At 67.8% G+C, this 17,679-nt stretch overlaps 2 protein-coding genes across 11 annotated transcripts; both read left to right on the forward strand.

Annotated features, from left to right (window-relative positions):
• Window positions 1–2,213: 2,213 nt before the first annotated feature.
• On the forward strand, window positions 2,214–8,942 carry TESPA1 (thymocyte expressed, positive selection associated 1). 6 transcript variants are annotated; one of them, XM_082073707.1, is made up of 11 exons: window positions 2,215–3,630; window positions 5,142–5,375; window positions 5,464–5,506; window positions 5,810–5,847; window positions 5,979–6,032; window positions 6,232–6,268; window positions 6,335–6,406; window positions 6,944–7,287; window positions 7,381–8,285; window positions 8,570–8,672; window positions 8,801–8,942. In XM_082073707.1, exons 2-11 carry the CDS (start codon window positions 5,147–5,149, stop codon window positions 8,881–8,883), a joined length of 1,908 nt encoding a protein of 635 aa, XP_081929833.1. In that variant the 5' UTR covers window positions 2,215–3,630; window positions 5,142–5,146; the 3' UTR covers window positions 8,884–8,942. The 6 variants fall into 6 exon arrangements, with proteins under 6 accessions (XP_081929834.1, XP_081929833.1, XP_081929835.1 ...); XM_082073708.1 differs by lacking the exon at window positions 5,810–5,847 and having other exon boundaries at window positions 2,214–3,630; window positions 5,908–6,032; window positions 7,010–7,287; XM_082073709.1 differs by lacking the exon at window positions 5,810–5,847 and having other exon boundaries at window positions 5,908–6,032; window positions 7,046–7,287.
• Window positions 8,943–10,964: 2,022 nt separating this feature from the next.
• Window positions 10,965–17,668, forward strand: DGKA (diacylglycerol kinase alpha). Of its 5 annotated transcripts, XM_082073742.1 has the most exons (24): window positions 10,968–11,121; window positions 11,687–11,783; window positions 11,928–12,004; window positions 12,078–12,189; window positions 12,272–12,352; window positions 12,441–12,490; window positions 12,572–12,646; window positions 12,753–12,872; window positions 12,947–13,064; window positions 13,736–13,824; window positions 14,340–14,459; window positions 14,530–14,628; window positions 14,704–14,793; window positions 14,874–14,947; window positions 15,037–15,111; window positions 15,190–15,275; window positions 15,776–15,865; window positions 15,951–16,111; window positions 16,203–16,267; window positions 16,358–16,448; window positions 16,527–16,701; window positions 16,785–16,905; window positions 17,001–17,061; window positions 17,191–17,666. In XM_082073742.1, the coding sequence occupies exons 2-24, from the start codon at window positions 11,714–11,716 to the stop codon at window positions 17,287–17,289; spliced, it is 2,199 nt and encodes a 732-aa protein (XP_081929868.1). In that variant the 5' UTR covers window positions 10,968–11,121; window positions 11,687–11,713; the 3' UTR covers window positions 17,290–17,666. The 5 variants fall into 5 exon arrangements, 4 of the variants coding, with proteins under 4 accessions (XP_081929870.1, XP_081929871.1, XP_081929869.1 ...); XM_082073744.1 differs by lacking the exon at window positions 15,951–16,111 and having other exon boundaries at window positions 10,965–11,121; window positions 15,017–15,111; window positions 17,191–17,668; XR_014186093.1 differs by lacking the exon at window positions 16,785–16,905 and having other exon boundaries at window positions 10,966–11,121; window positions 17,191–17,264.
• Window positions 17,669–17,679: the final 11 nt, after the last annotated feature.

Genomic DNA, 17,679 nt, shown 5'->3' on the forward strand with positions numbered 1-17,679 from the left:
CCGGCCCCGCCCCGGCCCCGCCCCGGTGCCCGGTCCCGGTGCCCGGTCCCCGCCCGCGGTGGGACCTGGCGGGACAGAGGCGGGGACAGAGGGGTGGACACGGGGACACTGGGACAGACACACGGACAGATCCCGGGACGCTGGGACAGACACATGGACACAGGAACAGACACACGGACGGACCCTGGGACACAGAGACGGACACACGGACACAGGGACAGACACAAGGACGGATCCTGGGACAGACACATGGACAGATCCTGGGACACTGGGACAGACACACAGACATGGGGTCAGACACATGGATGGATCCTGGGACACAGGGAGAGACACACGGACACCAGGACAGACATGGAAGGACAAGGACGGACACACAGACAGACCTCGAGACAAAGGGACAGACACGCAGGCACAAGAATGGACACTGGGACAGACACACGGACACAAGGACAGACCCCGGGACACCAGACAAGACATACGAGCAGGACGATGGACACACGGGGCACACGGAAACAAGGATGGACACATGGACAGACCTTGGGACAAAAGGACAGACATGCAGGTGCAAGGACAGACCCCAGGACACAAAGACACACAAAACCAAGGATGGACACACAGATAGGCCCTGGGACATTGGGACAAACACATGGACACATGGACAGATCCCAGGACACAGGGACAGACACACAGGCCCTGGGACAGAGAGACAGTGGGACAGACAGTGGGACAGACAGTGGGACAGACAGCGGCACGTGGACAAAGAGCTGCTGGGACAGACACAGGGGTGACACATGGACAGACAGACAGGCACATGGACACAGGGGCACACAGCTGGACTGACGGACAGCAGGACACACACGTGCACCCCCACACGTGACCGCGGGTCAGGGCCACCTCCGGGGGGGTGACAAGGACAGGGCCACCCGGGGGGGGACAAAGTCCAGCAGCGCCCGTTGTGACACGGGGCGGTTTCCCCATTGATCGCTGGGGACAAGGGGGGTGGCTCTTGGGGACCGTCCCCTCTGCACACCCGTGTCTGTCTGTCTGTCCCAACGAGGCCATTGGTGGTGGGACGGGGGGCTTGGCACGGTGTGACCCCCCCAGCTGGTTAAGTGTGAGGAGGTGTCACGGGGGTGACAGTCATGGCTTGGGGGGGGACACGGGTTGTCCCTGTGCCAGCGGGCAGGACAGAGGGATGGACAGAGGGACGGACAGAGGGGTGAACAGAAGGATGGACAGAGGGACAGACAGAAGGATGGACAGAAGGATGGATAGGGGGATGGACAGAAGGACAAACAGAGGGACAGACAGAAGGACGGACAGAAGAATGGACAGAGGGATGGACAGAGGGACGGACAGAGGGACAGACAGGGGGATGGACAGAAGGATGGATAGGGGGATGGACAGAAGGACAAACAGAGGGACAGACAGAAGGACGGACAGAAGAATGGACAGAGGGATGGACAGAGGGATGGACAGAGGGACAGACAGGGGGATGGACAGAAGGATGAACAGAAGGATGGACAGAGGGGTGGACAGAAGGATGAACAGAGGGACGGACAGAGGGACGGACAGGGGGATGGACAGAAGGACGGACCGAGGGGGGCGCAGGGTGGGGGTCTGAGGGGGTTCTGCACGGTGCCCCCCACCCACGTCGGGGGTTCCCCCCCAGCAGAGCCCCAGCGCCCGGGGGGGCGTTGGCCGCGGGCCCCCCCGCAGCAGCTCTGAGCGCGCGTCCCATCACTTATTCATGCGGGCGGGGGGGGGCGGCTGCCGCGGGGCTGCGGGAGCCATTCACTAACTAGGTCACGCGGGGGGGGGGCAGCGGGGGGGGCTCCTGATCCCCGGGGGTGCCCCGGTTGTTCCCCCCTCCACCCCAGCACAGAGTGGGTGCTGGGGGGTCCCCAATGGGGGTGCAGGGAGGGGGGTGCTGGGGGTGAGGATGAGGATGCACATGGGGGTGGGGGGGGCACTCCCCAGCTTGGTCCAGGGGTTGAAAAGGCAGCGGGACCCCCAAACCCCCCCGTGACCCCCCCACTTCAGTGTCCTGCTCCATCTGCCGCAGCCGCCGTGAATTATTGATGCCAAAAGCACTCGCTGAACCGCGGCCTCGTGACGCCGTGTCCCCCCCTGACCCCCCAGGGCCCCCCGTGACCCCCCCAGGGCTGTTCCTGCCCCCGGGGTTCAATTCTGCCCCGTCCCGGGTCTCCCCACCCAGGGATGCTCCAAACTGACCTGACCCCCCCTCCCCAAGGAATCATAGGGTGTCCCTCCCCCTCCACCCAGGGACCCCCACGGTCCCCAACCCTGTGCCCCCCCCACCCACAGATGGTCCTGATGCCATTGGGGTGATGCAGCGAGAGCAAAATACAACGGGGGGGGTGCTCAAGAAGGACAATGTAGGTGAAATATGGGGGGGCAATGTGGTTAAACCGGGACCCACCCCCCTGCAACCATCAGCACCAGAAACATCAATATTTGGTGGCACTAAACGTGATGTCCCCTGGTCCTCAGGGTCCGTTCCCCCCCCCCGACATGTCCCTGCTGGGCTGTGGGTGCTGGATGGGACTGGGGGGGGCAGAATGAGACCGTTTTCCTGCTCCCCCTCCCAAAGTGGAGCCAGAGAGGGGCGATGCCAACGTGTCCCGTCCCCAGGGGACGTGCAAACACCCCCAAATCTTCTGCGCCCCCCCCCAAACCCCGGGCAGGTGGAGGGAATGGTGAATTCAGGGTGATAACACCCCGGGGGGGGCACAGGGTGGTCCCAGTGCCGTGCGGGAGCTGCTTTGCCTTTTGGGATGGGATCGTGGCTGCAATCGGCACCGAAAACGGGGTCCCAGGGGACCCACGGATGAGGGACCAGGGATGTCACCGCAGTGTCCCCACATCGGGGTGTCCTCGGTGGGGTCGACCCTGTGTGCTGGGGGACACGCTGGAGGGTGGGATTGGCAAATAACCCGTGGGGAAAACCACCTGTCACCCCCTTGGACACACCAGAGAGCCACCAAGTGTCACCCCAGCCCAGCTTGTCCCCCTCCCCTCAGGCAGGGGGGGTTCCCCTTATCGCGGCCGCGCTGGGCCGGCCTGGCCAGCCGGTGATAAGCCACGCGTGCCACGCCGTCCCTTATCGCCGCGGTGGCATCGGCGGCTTGGCACGGCGCGACGGACGCAAGAGGGGTGCGAAGAACCTTCCTCCTCCTCATCCTCGTGTCCCCCGTGCAATGTCACCCCGCACATCACGCTGTTCGGGGACACGGCACCGGCCACCTCGTGGTCTTGAGACCCCCCGGTGGGTGTCACGGCCACTGGTACGGCACAGGGGACCCGTCCAGAAGACAAGTGTCCCCTGGGGCGACCTGGGTGGCTCGCTTGCCACCCGGGCTATTATTAGCCACGCTCGCCCACGTGGGCGGCTCATTAAGCTTCTCCCGTTGTGGCAGCGGATGTGGGGCAACGCTTGAGGTTTCGCTGTTGAATTCTTCTTAAATTTCCTCTTCAAAACAGATGAGTTTCCTCCCTCCCCGCTGACGACAGATGCCGGGGGGTTGGCCGGGCGCGGGGGGGGGCGGCGGGACGCCACGGCCGATGGCCCCTCGCCGGGGATAGGCAGAGGTTGCCCGCCCTGCGCCGGTGAGTGTCGGATCCACGCGAAGGGTTTTGGGGGGTTGTGACCCAGGAGGGGCTGCAGGAAAAGGGGGGACTGGGGTGGATGGTGGGGGGTGGATGGACTTGGGTTTGGGGAGGAAGACACAGCGCCATGGGGACCATGGGGACACCGGGCACGCGGGAGGGACGATTCGCATCCCTGGACAAAATGGAAAAGCTCTTTGTGGGAGCGGAGTGGGGACAAGGGGGGGTCAGGGCTGGGGACAGCAGGGGACAGCGCTGGGACACTCCCCCCATCCCCAGTTTGTGCACCCTTTGTCCCTTTTGTCCCCCTCTGGGGGACACTGATGCTCACACAGGGTGGGATCCTGTCTGGGACGTCACCCCAAGCTGTGCCTGTCCCAGCAAGGGGCAAAATGGGGAAATGGTGACAGGGACACGCGGCACCTGCACCTCCCTCCACTGGGGACTTTCGGTGCAGCTGTGGCACCGCGGGGGGGGACGAACCGCGCTGGCCTTGGGCACGAGGGGACGGCGCCATAGTGGCCCTGAGAGCGTTTCCCTTCCCATGACGGAGGAGACGGCTGGACCGGGATGTTCCCGCTCCGTAACTCTTGGTGATGGTGGAACTGGGACGTTCTCGCTCCGTAACACTTGGTGCTGGTGGAACTGGGATGTTCCCGCTCCAGTAGCACTTGGTGATGGTGGAACTGGGATGTTCCCGCTCCATAACACTTGGGGATGGTGGAGCTGGGATGTTCCTGCTCTGTAACACTTGGGGATGGTGGAACTGGGATGTTCCCGCTCCGTAACTCTTGGTGATGGTGGAACTGGGATGTTCCCGCTCCAGTAACACTTGGGAATGGTGGAACTGGGATGTTCCTGTTCCGTAACACTTGGGGATGGTGGAACTGGGATGTTCCCGCTCCATAACACTTGGGGATGGTGGAACTGGGATGTTCCCGCTCCGTAACTCTTGGTGATGGTGGAACTGGGATGTTCCCGCTCCAGTAACACTTGGTGATGGTGGAACTGGGATGTTCCCACTCCGTAACTCTTGGTGATGGTGGAACTGGGATGTTCCTGCTCCGTAACACTTGGGGATGGTGGAACTGGGATGTTCCCGCTCTGTAACACTTGGGGATGGTGGAACTGGGATGTTCCTGCTCTGGTAGCACTTGGTGATGGTGGAACTGGGATGTTCCTGCTCCAGCAGCATTTGGTGACAGCTGGACCAGGATGTTCCTGCTCCGGTAGCACTTGGGTGCCTCATGCATCTTATCTTGGTCCCATGCGCCTTATCTTGGTGCCGTCAGCTCTTCCGTTCACTGCAGCAGCGCTGTCCCCGTCCCCCCCAGCCCCAGGCGCAGCGGGTGACACTGGCATCCCCCAGCAAGGACCAGGGACTGGGTTTGGAGCTGGGGGGGCTTCACTTCTCCCACGGGGAAGTGGGACCCATGACCCCAGAGCCAAAGGACCCCAAAGGGGACCCTGCGATGGTCACGTTGTGTCACTGTGGTCACCCCATGTCACAGCTCTCATGTCCCTGCAGGGTGACTCCCTTCCCGGCGCCGCGGCCATGGAGGGGACGTCGGTGCTGAGCCCGTCCTGGTGGGAGAAGCGGCGAGCGTGGGCCCGGCAGAGCCGGAGCTGGCGACCCACAGTCCCCGATGAGGACGATGTGGCCCCCGACGAGGACGAGGTGGCCCCCGTCACCCGCCATGTCCCCGAGCTGCCTGCCCCCCACCTGGACGACGTTTTTCTCGAAGGTCACTGGAGTCCTGGGGGTGCAGACGGGACAGGGGTGTCCCCAGTGCTGTGTCACCTCATGGTGTTTGTGTCCCCCCCCCACCCCAGGAAGCCCCTCCAGGAAGATCGAGACGTGGCTGCAGGAGTGTGGGTGAGTTGGGGGGGCTGTTGGTGTCACCGCGGGGGGACAACACCAACACCTCCTTGGCCCTTCTTGGAAGCTGTGGGTGCCAGCAGGACAGTGACACCTGTGTCCCCCCCCTTGCCACTCAACCCCAGGTGACATGTAGCCATGGGGGGTCACCAGGATCTCCGGGGGGGTTTGGGTGTCTTTGAGGGGACCCCCGCCTTGCACACCCCACCCTGTGCCCCGTCACCTCTGTCCCTGTCCCCACCGCCCGTCCCACCTCCTCCCACCCCGGGATGGGGCTGTAACGGGGTTTGTCCCCCCCAGGTCACTGGCGGAGGAGCCGGGCTCGCCAGGTCCCTTGGGTACGTCACCTTGGTCCCCATGGCTCTCCTGTTCATCCTTGTCCCTGTGTGTCCCCAAAGGCCACCCAGGCCGCGGGGTGGGGAGTCCCCGAGGACCTCGGATGTGTCCCCAGCTCGGGGTGTCCCTGCAGGGTGTGGGAACAACGGGACCAGCTTCGAGGACGACCTGACGCTGGGAGCTGAAGGTACCGGCCGCCCTTGGGTGTCCCCTCCTGCTGTGTCACTGTCACCCCACGACCAGAGGCAGGGCAGGGGGGACGCAGCCACCATTCCCCATTTTGGTGGGATGTCCCCAGGCTCTGCGTCCCCTCTGTGGCAGCAGGGGAGGACATGTCTCCAACCCCGCCGTGTCACTCCTGTCCCCTCTCTGCTCCCTTTTCCCAGCCCTTCTGCTACTGGGGAGCCACGAGCTTACAGGCAGGTGAGCTTTGGGGTCTGGGGGGGTTTGGGGACATTGTCCCCTTCGCTCAGCCGTGTTGTCCCTCAGAGCCCCGAGGGACAAACCCCCCAGTGTGGCCTCCAGTGGCCTCTCCAGCCTCCCCACCAAGACCAGTTGCAGGTAGGAGCTGGGGGGAGCATAATGGGGGTCTATGTCACCCCTTTGTCCCCGCGGGGGTGACACAGGGATGTCCACGCAGCGTGGCGGCGGTGCCACGGGGCTGTGCCCCCCGCAGCGTGGCGGCGGTGCCACGGGGCTGTCCCCCCCCAGCGTGGCGGCGGTGACACGCGGCTGTCCCCCCCCGCAGCGTGGTGGTGGTGACACGGGGCTGTCCCCTCCGCAGCGTGGCGGCGGTGCCACGGGGCTGTCCCCGCAGCGTGATGGCGGTGACACGGGGCTGTCCCCCCCGCAGCGTGGCGGCGGTGGCACGTGACTGTCCCCCCGGCAGCGTGGTGGCGGTGACACGGGGCTGTCCCCCCGCAGCGTGGCGGTGGTGACAAGGGGCTGTCCCCCCCGCAGCGTGGCGGCGGTGCCACGGGGCTGTCCCCCCCGCAGCGTGGCAGTGGTGCCACGGCGCTGTCCCCGCAGCGTGGCGGCGGTGCCACGGGGCTGTCCCCGCAGCGTGATGGCGGTGACACGGGGCTGTCCCCCCCGCAGCGTGGCGGCGGTGCCACGGGGCTGTCCCCGCAGCGTGGCAGTGGTGACACGCGGCTGTCCCCGCAGCGTGGCGGCGGTGACACGGGGCTGTCCCCCCCGCAGCGTGGCAGTGGTGACACGCGGCTGTTCCCGCAGCGTGGCGGCGCTGCTGGCGTGGCGACAGGAGGACGCCGAGGAGATCCTGGCCAGCCTGGGCTTTGCGCGCAGCGAGCCGGGGGCCGTGGGGCGGGTCCCCCCCCGCTTCCTGGCCGCCCCGTCCCGCGCCAGGGGCATCGACGTCGGGCTCTTCCTCCGCACACAAGCGCGGCGGCTGGAGACGGAGGAGCCCGGGCTGGCGCTGGCCGGTGGGTGACACACAGGTCCCCACGTCCCCTTTGAGATGATGGGAAAGGTGCCCCCCTGCCTCAGTTTCCCCACCGTGGCTCCTCGCCCCCCAGGTCGCTTCCAGCAGGCGCAGGCTCTGGCTGTCACCGCCGACACTTTCTTCTGCCTCTACTCCTACGTCTCGCGGACCCCCGTGCGCTGCATCTGTCCCCCCCGGCCCGCCTGGCCGTGTCCCCGCGTCCCCGACACGCGTGTGTCCCCCCCAGCCCAGCCCGCCACCCTCTCGCCCGTTGAGAGGCTGAAGAAGGTCGTATCCACCATGTCTCTCTACATGTCCCCACGGAACGGGGACAGCCTGGGGGACAAGGACAATCTGCGGGATGGGGACAAACCGCGGGGGACCGGGCAGGTGTCCCCTGTGTCCCCTGCCCCGGGGAAGGGGATGCGGGATGAGACATTTGGGTTGGACGATGTCCCCACGGGCTGGGGAGGGGATGGGAACACGGGGACAGTGCAGCACCCTTGGGGAGCAACGAGGGGTCCCCAAGTGCCGCTGTCACCTCGCCTGGTGCGGGGTGTCCCCGTGTGTCCCCATCACTGTGGTGGGGAGGGGGAGCAGGCGATGTCCCCCAGCCCAGCCCCAGCGGGGACACTGACTGGAGCTGCGTGGGGACACGCAGAGCGGTGTTGTCCCCATGGCAGCGGTGACAGCCCCATGGGGGTGACCGGGGACGCTCCGTGTCCCCCGAGAACAGGACAGGGCGAGCACCAGCTGGACGCTGCTGCAGGTGTCACCTTGTCCCCAGCGCTGGGTGCCCCGTCCCCCTACACCAAGGACGCCCAGGACTCCATGGGGACACGTTCCCCCAGCCCAGACACCCCAAGAACCGGAGGCCACTGGAGTGGGGACCGGCACCTGGGGGGCCCCCTGAAGGACACCGGACACCCCCCTGGGAAGGTCCCCGTGTCCCCCTGTCCCCACTGGCAGGAATCGGGTGACTCCTTCGAGCTGGAGGAGGTGAGGGGTGACACCGGGGTGGTGGGGACAGTGGGGACAGTGGGGACAGTGGGGACAGTGGGGAGGTCCCTTCGGCTGCAAGTGGTGGTGGGTGCGCTGGGGGGAAATGTCCCCAGAGAGAGAAATGTCCCCAGAGTGGGAAATGTCCCCAGATTGTTCCTGGCTTTAAAGCTTTGAATGATTTCGGGGTGGGGGGGGGCGCAGGACTCGTGCCATGACGGCGGCTCTTGCACACGCGTGTGCACACACACACGTGACACTGACACGCCACGTCCTGCCCGCAGCTCCCGAGCACCAGCGAGGACGATGACGATGATGATGACAATGAAGGTGACACCCACGAGGAATCCGGTCGGTCCCTCTGTCCCTCCAGCACCATCCGGAGAAGTGAGTTGGGGGGCGTCCCCCCATCTTGGGGGGCAGCAGGGCCGCCAGCCCCGCGGGTGCCCAGTGCCATCGTGTGTCCCAATGTGTCCCCATGTGTCCCCGTGTGTCCCCATGTCCCTGCTCTGCAGGTTTCATGCTGCACGGTGGCAGCGGCCGGTCCGACAGCAGCGGCTTTGTGGAGGAGCCGGTGTGGGGACACCCAGCTTTGTGACAGCGACCAGACGGCCTGAGGCCACCGCAGAGGGACCCGCGCTTGTCCCTGCGACGGCCGGGGGACAGACGGACCGCACCGGGCCACCGCGTTTGGGACACGGGGACCGGCCCGAGCTGAGCGCACACGCGTGTGTTTGCGTGTGCACGTGGGGGTGTTCGGCACAGAAAACTCTGGACTTTGGTCCCAAGGAGCACACGTGTCCCCCTTGTCCCCAACCTGCTGGCTCTGGTGGTCACAACCGCACCGGGACAGCACTGGGGACATCTGCCCTGGCATCGGGACAGCACTGGGGACATGTCCCCCATCCGCCCTGGCTTTGGGACAGCACTGGGGACATCTGCCCTGGCATCGGGACAGCACTGGAGACATGTCCCCCAACCCAGGACAGCACTGGGGACATGTACCCCATCTGCTCTGGCATTGGGACAGCACTGGGGACATGTTCCCCAACCTGGGATGGCACTGGGGACATGTCCCCCAACCCAGGACAGCACTGGGGACATGTCCCCCATCTGCTCTGGCATTGGGACAGCACTGGGGACATGTCACCCAGACCGGGACAGCACTGGGGACATCTGCCCTGGCATTGGGACAGCACTGGGGACATGTCCCCCAACCTGGGATGGCACTGGGGACATGTCACCCAACCCGGGACAGCACTGGGGACGTGTCCCCCAACCCGGCCTGTCTTTGTCACCTGGCCTGTCTCCCTGTCCCTCTCTGTCACCTTGTCTTTCTCTCTTCTCCGCACGGGGTGGAATAGAAAGAGAACGAAGAGCACGTTGAATATGCAAAGCGCCTCGGGGCGATCTGCGTGCAAATAGATGCATTTATATATATATATTTATTGATATACATTTTCCATGTATTGTATCTTTGTATATATATATATATGTATTTGTACATATACATTTAGATGTGTTTATGTATGCTTTTTATCTATATTATTGTCGTGGGGGCGGTGGGTTGGGGACAGGGTGTGGCAGGGGCGTGGCCAGTGACAGGGTGTGGCCCGGGGGGCGTGGCCAGGCCCGGGGCGGGGACACGTGTTGTGATTGGCCGGGATGGGTGTGTCCCCCCCCCCCGCCCCCCCGCTGTGTCCCCAGACCCCGTTCCCGGGCGGCTCGGGGGGGGGCTCGGGGGGGGGCTCGGGGGGGGTTCGGGGGGGCGGGCGGGGCCGCGGGGGCCGCAGCGGCTCCGCGCTCCCCGGTCCGCTCACTCACACCGGGCGGCGCCATCTTGCGAGGGCGACAACACTTCCGGCCTCCCAGGCCCCGCCCCGCGGCCGGCGGCCATTTTGGTTTTAAAGGGGCAGCGCCCCCACTCCCGGCATACACCGGCGGACCCCCCCCCAGCCCCCTGGCGTTGTCATAGCGACCGCAGGCCGGGCCACCCCTCCTTGTGCCCATCGCCGTGTCCCCCAAGTCCCGTCCTCTGTCCCCCGCGGCCCTGGGCGGGGTCAGTGGCCGCGCCCCCCCATGTGAGGGGTTTTTGTTCTTGGGGGGGCAGCGGGGACACGCGTGTGTGTGTCCCCCCCCGTCCCCTGAGGTTCCGCCGCCTGCGGGACGCGAACCCCCAAACCGCCACCGCCGGCTCCGATCGCACCCGAGATAGCGCGGGGGGGCGGAAGCGGCGCCGCCGCGGGGGGGATGCGATGCAATGGGGGTCCCCGAATTGTCCCCTCCGTGACCCCCCACCCGGGGGCCTCGAGCGTCCTGTGTGTCCCCCGCTATGTCACGTCCGCCCCCCCCCCCGTCGCATGTCCCCCATGTCGTGTGTGTCCCCAAACGTCCTGTCCCCCACCACCTTCTGTCCCCCCCCCCCCCGCCGCTCCCACACGCGGTTTCGAGTCCCAACGCCGCCCCGGGGGGGCCCCCAAACCCTCAGGTGCCCCCCCCGGTCCCCACGGACGGGGGGCGGCTCCGTGGGCGCCGTTCGCTACCGGGGCGGCAGCCGCCACCTCGGTGTTTCCAACCGGGGGGGTCCCCGTACCCCCGCCCGCCGCCCCCCCGGTGCGGTGGGGGGCTCCCCGGGGCGCTCCCCGCTCCGTGCCCCCCCGTCGCCCCCACCCCGGCGGCTCCGGTACCGGGTGGGGGGGGGTGATACCGGGGGGTGTCCCCGGGGCGGGGCTGTGGCTCCCCTCATCCCCAGCACGTGCGGCCGGTGCCGCCCCCGCCCCGCCGGCTCTGATGTCACGGGGCCGGGCCGGGAACAGCCGCTGCCGGGACCCACCAGGTACGGACCGGGCGGCGGCACCGGGGGGGTCCGGCGGGGCGGGGCGGCTCGGAACGGGCGGTACCGGGAAGTGCCGGGTTGTACCCGGGCGGCACCGGGAAGTACCGGGTTGGACCGGACGGTACCGGCCTGTACTGGGCGGTACGGGGCCGGCCCGGGCGGTACCGGGAAGTACCGGGTTGTACTGGGTTGCACCGGACGGCACTGGGCGGTACCGGGAAGTACCGGGTGGTACCGGGTTGTACCGGGGGGGCAGGATGCGCCGAGGTAGGGTCCGGCAGGGCGGTACCGGGCTGTACCGGACGTTAACGGCCGGTACCGGCTGGTACCGGGGTGGGTACGGGATAGCCCGGGGGGTCCGGCGGGGCGGCACCGGGCGGAACCGGACGTTACCGGGCGCTACTGGGCGGTACCGGATGGACGGGGATGCCCCGGGTGGGGGGTCCGGGACGGCTCGGAACGGGCGAGACCGAGAAGGGGGAGGAAGAGGCACCGGGGAAGTCCCGGAGCATCCGGTGCCGCCCCGGGGGCGGGTGCCGAGAAACGGTCCCCGTGTCACCCGCAGAACCGGGGGTGTCCCCGTGTCCCCACCATGGAGGTCGCCCCCGAGTGGGCCACCCTGAGCCCCCAGGAGTTTGCGCAGCTGCAGAAGTACCTGGACTGTGAGTGATTTGGGAGGGACACCTGTTTTTGGGGGGGGGGCGGCCACCCCGTACACACCTGCACACGCGTGTGCGTGGGGGTTTCCACGCGTGGGGGGCGGGGTTACACGCGTGTGCAGCCCCCGCGGCCGCCTCTGTCCCCAGACAGCAGCAGGAAGGTGCAGGACGTGCTGCGGGATTTCCGCGACGGGGGGACCTTCTCGCAGCACCGCCAGGGCGAGGTGGGGTCCCCGTGTGTCCCCCGGGGTGTCCCCAAGTGGGGGGACACGGCTTGACCCCCCCTGTGCCCCCCAGTGCCTGGATTTCGAGGGGTTCAGGCTGTTCCTGCGCAGTTACCTGGACGCCGCCGATGTCCCCGAGCCGCTGTGCCGCCACCTCTTCGCCTCCTTCCAGAGCGGCCAAGGGGGTGAGGGGGGGTCGGAGGGACAAATGGGGGTCCGGGGGGGCACCTCGAGGAGGGGGGGTCTCATCAGGGTTTGTCCCCACAGGCAACGACCTCGTCAGCATTAAGGATGTCTCCTGCTACTTCTCTCTGCTGGAGGGGGGGCGCCCCGAGGACAAGCTGGAGTGTGAGTGGGGGGGGGGTCTCCCCGTGGGGGGGTCCCCAGGGACCTACTGGGATTCCCTCAACCCCCCTGTCCCCTCTGTCCCCCCCAGTCACCTTCAAGCTGTATGACAAGGATGGAAATGGGCTCCTGGACAGTATGGTGAGTGGGGGGGGGGGGGGGCTTGGGGGGGTTTGGGGGGGGCTGTGGGGACCCCCCATCCTGCTGACACTGTCCCCCCAGGAGGTGGATCGGATCATCACCCAGATGATGCGGGTGGCCCAGTACCTGGACTGGGACGTCACTGAGCTGAAGCCGGTGAGTGGGGCTGGGGGGGGGCATGGGGAGGGTGTGTGTGGGGGTCTGTGTCCCCCCCCATAACCCTGTCACCCCCCCCTGAGTCCCGTGTCCCCCCCCATCCCAGATCCTGCAGGAGATGATGCGGGAGATCGACTACAACGGCAGCGGGACCGTGTCCCTGGCCGAGTGGCTGCGGGGGGGGGTCACCAACATCCCGCTGCTGGTGCTGCTGGGCCTGGAGGGGGTGAGTCGGGGGGTGTCACTGCGCAGGGACCCCCCCCAGGCCTGGCTCTGACCCCCCCGGTGTGCCCCCCCCAGCACATGAAGGACGAGGGGCAGCACCGGTGGCGGCTGAAGCATTTTAACCGGCCCGTGTATTGCAACGTGTGCGCGGCGCTGCTGCTGGGGCTGCGCAAGCAGGGGCTGAGCTGCACCCGTGAGTGGCACAGGGGACACGGGGACAGCGTGGGGACACGGGGACAGCGTGGGGACATGGGGACAGCATGGGGACAGGGGATATGGGGACAGGGGCGCTGCTGCTGGGGCTGCGCAAGCAGGGGCTGAGCTGCACCCGTGAGTGGCACAGGGGACAGCGTGGGGACACGGGGACAGCGTGGGGACATGGGGACAGCATGGGGACAGGGACGGGGTGGGGACAGGGGACATGGGCATGGGGTGCTGCTGCTGGGGCTGTGCAAGCAGGGGCTGAGCTGCACTCGTGAGTGGCACAGGGGACAGCGTGGGGACATGGGGACAGCGTGGGGACATGGGGACAGGGATGGAGACAGGGGACATGGGGATGGGGCGCTGCTGCTGGGGCTGTGCAAGCAGGGGCTGAGCTGCACCTGTGAGTGACACAGGGGACAGGGGACAGCATGGGGACACAGGGACAGGGGTGGGGACAGGGGACATGGGGACAGGGGCGCTGCTGCTGGGGCTGCGCAAGCAGGGGCTGGTGGGTTGGGGACAGGGTGTGGCAGGGGCGTGGCCAGTGACAGGGTGTGGTCGATGGGTGTGTCCGGGGGCGGGGACAGGTGATGTGATGGGCGGAGCCGGGGAGGGGTAGTGGGCGTGGCGCGCGTCTAGCCCCGCCCCCGCCCCGCCCAGTGTGCAGGTTTACGGTGCACGAGCGCTGCGCGCGCCGCGCGCCCCCCAGCTGCGTCAGCACGTACGCGAAGTCCCGCCGCGAGGCCGGGGTGAGCGTCCGTCGGTCTGTCCATCCGTCGGTCTGTCCATCCGTCCGCCCGGCTGTCCGTCCCCTCGCCCGTTGCTCCACCCGCCCCCCGCAGTGTCCCCCCCTCCTGTTCGTCCACCGAGCTGAGCGTCTGTGAATCTGTCTGTCCGTCTGTCCACCCACTCGGGGGGTACCCGGTGTCTGAGTCCCCCCCCGCCCCCAGACCCATATGGTGGGGGTGACAGGGGGGTCATGGGGGGGGTTTACAAGGGGTGACACAGGGGATGATAGAGTGACACGGGGGATAACGAGGGGTGGCCCAGGGGGTGACACAGGGGAATGTGGGAGGTGACAGGCGTGACATGGGGGGTACCGAGGAGTGGCAGAGGTGACACGGGGGGGGACAGACATGACACGGGGGTGATGTGCAGGGGACCAGGTGACATGGGGGTGACATGGAGGTGATGTGCAGGGGACCAGGTGACACAGGGGGGTGACACAGGGGTGACAGGGGGGTGACACTGGTGACACTCGCAGGTGCAGGCGCACGTCTGGGTCCAGGGCGGCTGCGACGCCGCCAAGTGCGGGCGCTGCCACAAGAAGATCCGGAGCTTCCAGAGCCTGACGGGGCTCCACTGCGTGTGGTGCCACCTCAAGGTGGGGTGTCCCCGCATGGGGGGGGTCCCTGTGTCCCCCCCAGTGTCCTCACACCCCGCCCTGTCCCCAGATCCACGAGGAGTGCGTGTCCCTCGTCCCCCCCGCCTGTGACTGCGGGGCGCTGCGGGACCACGTCCTGCCCCCCGCCGCCATCTACCCCGTCCTGCTGGTGAGTGGGGGGGTCCCATGGGTGCTGCCCCCCCCAACTTCTACCGACCCCCCTTCTGGATTGGGGTGTCCCCAGGAGCGGCAGGACAGCCAGCGGGATGGCAGCGGGACAACGGGGGACGAGCCCCCCCAGGGTTTCAGCACCCCCGAGGGGCAGGTGCTGCGGGTGAGCCGTGTGTCCCCCCCTCTCCGTGTCCCCCCCCACCCAGGGACCGGGGGGCTCAGTCCTGACCCCCCCACCCACAGATCAGCCCCGTCCCAAACACCCACCCGCTCCTCGTCTTCGTCAACCCCAAGAGCGGAGGGAAGCAGGGGGAGAGGTAAGGGGGGAAATGGGGGTCCTGGGGGGGTTCCCCACTTGGGGGGGTGGCTGCCCGGCCCCCCCCCAGCCCCCCTCTGCCCCCCCCAGGGTGCTGCGCAAGTTCCAGTATCTGCTCAACCCCCGGCAGGTTTATAACCTGCAGCAGGGAGGACCCACCCCCGGGTGAGTGGGGGGGGGGGGGCGGGATACCCCGGTTTGGGGGGGGGATTGTCGTCTGACACCCCCCCCTTGTCCCCCCAGCCTCAATTTCTTCCGGGACGTGCCGGATTTTCGCATCCTGGTGTGCGGCGGGGACGGCACCGTGGGCTGGATCCTGGATGCCATCGGTGGGTGCTGACACCCCCAAGCCCCCCCCAGAACCCCCCAGATGCTGCTGGGGTGCTCGGGGGTCCCCGGGATGCGCGACAATCACGGGAGCTCTTGCGGGGACAGGAGCGCTCGAGGGTCCCGTGGTCGCGATGCCGCCGCTGTGCCATCCCGGTGCCCGGGACCCCCCGCCCCGGTCTCCAGCGCCGCCACCGGGGGGATCCCAACGGCCGCGGGGACACCGGGACCGGCAAAGCCCCCCCGGGCTGCGGGTCGGTCGGTGGCATCGGCGGGGCCGGGACTCGGTGTCCCGCCCCCCGGGCAGAGGCACCTGCGCCCCCCGCAGCTGCCGGGGCCGATTTTGGGCTGCGGGAGCGGGAGCCGCCGGGCGGGGTGGGACCCCCGGGGGTCCCCTCGGAGGGGTCCCGGTCCCCACCCGCCCCTCGCCCTGTCGCGGGGGCCGCGGGGGCCGCTCCCGGAAGGGCCGGGCTCACCCCCTTGCCCCCCCCTTTCCTTCCAGACAAAGCCAACCTGCCCCGCCACCCCCCCATCGCCATCCTGCCCTTGGGGACCGGTAACGACCTGGCGCGCTGCCTGCGCTGGGGGGGAGGTGAGCGCTCTGGGGTTTGATTTGGGGGGGTCCCCCGCACCCCCTGCCCCCCCCACCCCATTTCACACCCCTCCGCCCCCCCCAGGGTACGCGGGGGAGGACCTGGGGCGCCTCCTGCAGGAGCTGGAGGGCAGCAGCGCGGTGCCCCTGGACCGCTGGCGCATCCACGTTGTCCCCGAGGACGCGGCGGCCGCGGGGGACCCGGTGCCCTACGACATCATCAACAACTATTTCTCCATCGGGGTGGTGCGTGGGGGGGGGTCTGGGGGTGTGTGTGGGGGTTATTTATCCCCCCCCTCCTCCCAGGACCTCACCACCCCCCGTCCCCCCCCCCCAGGACGCCTCCATCGCCCACCGGTTCCACGTCATGCGGGAGAAATACCCCGAGAAGTTCAACAGCAGGTGGGGTGGGGACACCCCCGCTGTGTCCCCCGTAATGTCCCCACACCCCCACTGTGTCCCCACCCCCCCCTTTACTCTGTCCCCCCCCAGGATGAAGAACAAGCTGTGGTACCTGGAATTCGCCACCTCCGAGACCATCTTCGCCACCTGCAAGAAGCTGAAGGAGGTTCTGAGCGTGGAGGTGAGGGGGTCCCCGTCCCGGGTGGGGATGGGGGGGGGTCAGGGGTGATGTCCCCCCACCCTGACGTGCCCCCCCCAGTGCTGCGGGACCCCCGTGGCGCTGAGCGCGGCGCTGGCGGGGCTGGCGGTGCTCAACATCCCCAGCACCCACGGAGGCTCCAACCTTTGGGGGGACACCAAGCGAGCGCCGGGGGGGGCGCGGAGCCCCCCGGGCGCCATCACTGACGCCGAGACCCTCAAGACCTGCGTGCAGGGTGCGTGGGGAGCCCCCCCCTTCTTCCCCCCCCCCCCCCTCCTCCCCACGCTGACCCCCCCCATATCTCTATTTGCCCCCCAGATGTGAGCGACGGGCGGCTGGAGGTGGTGGGGCTGGAGGGGGTGCTGGAGATGGGGCAGATCTACACGGGGCTGAAGAGCGCGGGGACGCGGTTGGCGACGTGCTCCGAGCTCACCCTGCGGTGAGGGGGGGGCTGGGGGACGGGGGGGGGACAGGGGACATCCTGGGGGGGGCACTTATTGAGTTACGGGGCGGGGGGGGGTTGCAATTTTGCAGGACGCTGAAGCCCCTGCCCATGCAGATCGATGGGGAGCCCTGGATGCAGCCGCCCTGCACGGTACGTGGTTCCCCCCCACCGCAAAAAAAAAGTGGGGTGCTGGTGGCCCCCCCCCCCCAAGCTTTTTGGGACCCCCCCCCAGGTGTGGGGGGACCCCCCCCGGGACCTCCCCCAGTGTTTCTTTTGCAGATCAAGATCACCCATAAGAACCAAGCGCTGATGCTGATGGGTCCCCCCCCCCGCGCCTCTGGATTCTTTGGCCTCAAAAAGGGCCCCCCCGAGGTGTGAGGGGCCCGGGGGGGGGGGGGGGGGTGAAGGGCCCCCCCGAGGTGTGAGGGGCCCGGGGCGGGGACAGAGTCCCCCAGAGCTGCGCCCGGGCAGGGGACACAGACCAACCCCCCCACACTGTGTGTCCCCACATCAGGGGGTGGCACCTGTGTCCCCCCCACCACGGGGTGCTCAGCCTGTGGGTGCTGGGGGGGGACTGAACACACCCCTCCCACCTCACGCCAGACCCCCCCACCCTATTTATTCCCCCCCTCCCCAATTCCAAGTGCCTATCACAGTAATAAAGTGATGAGATGTGCGCTGGTTGTGGTGATGGGGGGGGCAGCGGGTTCAGCCCCCCCCAGCAAAACCCCCCAGCCCCCCCAAAACACAACCAGGCGGAGGCACCAG

This window comes from Streptopelia decaocto (genome assembly GCF_964273445.1).
Source record: "Streptopelia decaocto genome assembly, chromosome: 27".
Lineage (NCBI taxonomy): Eukaryota > Metazoa > Chordata > Aves > Columbiformes > Columbidae > Streptopelia > Streptopelia decaocto.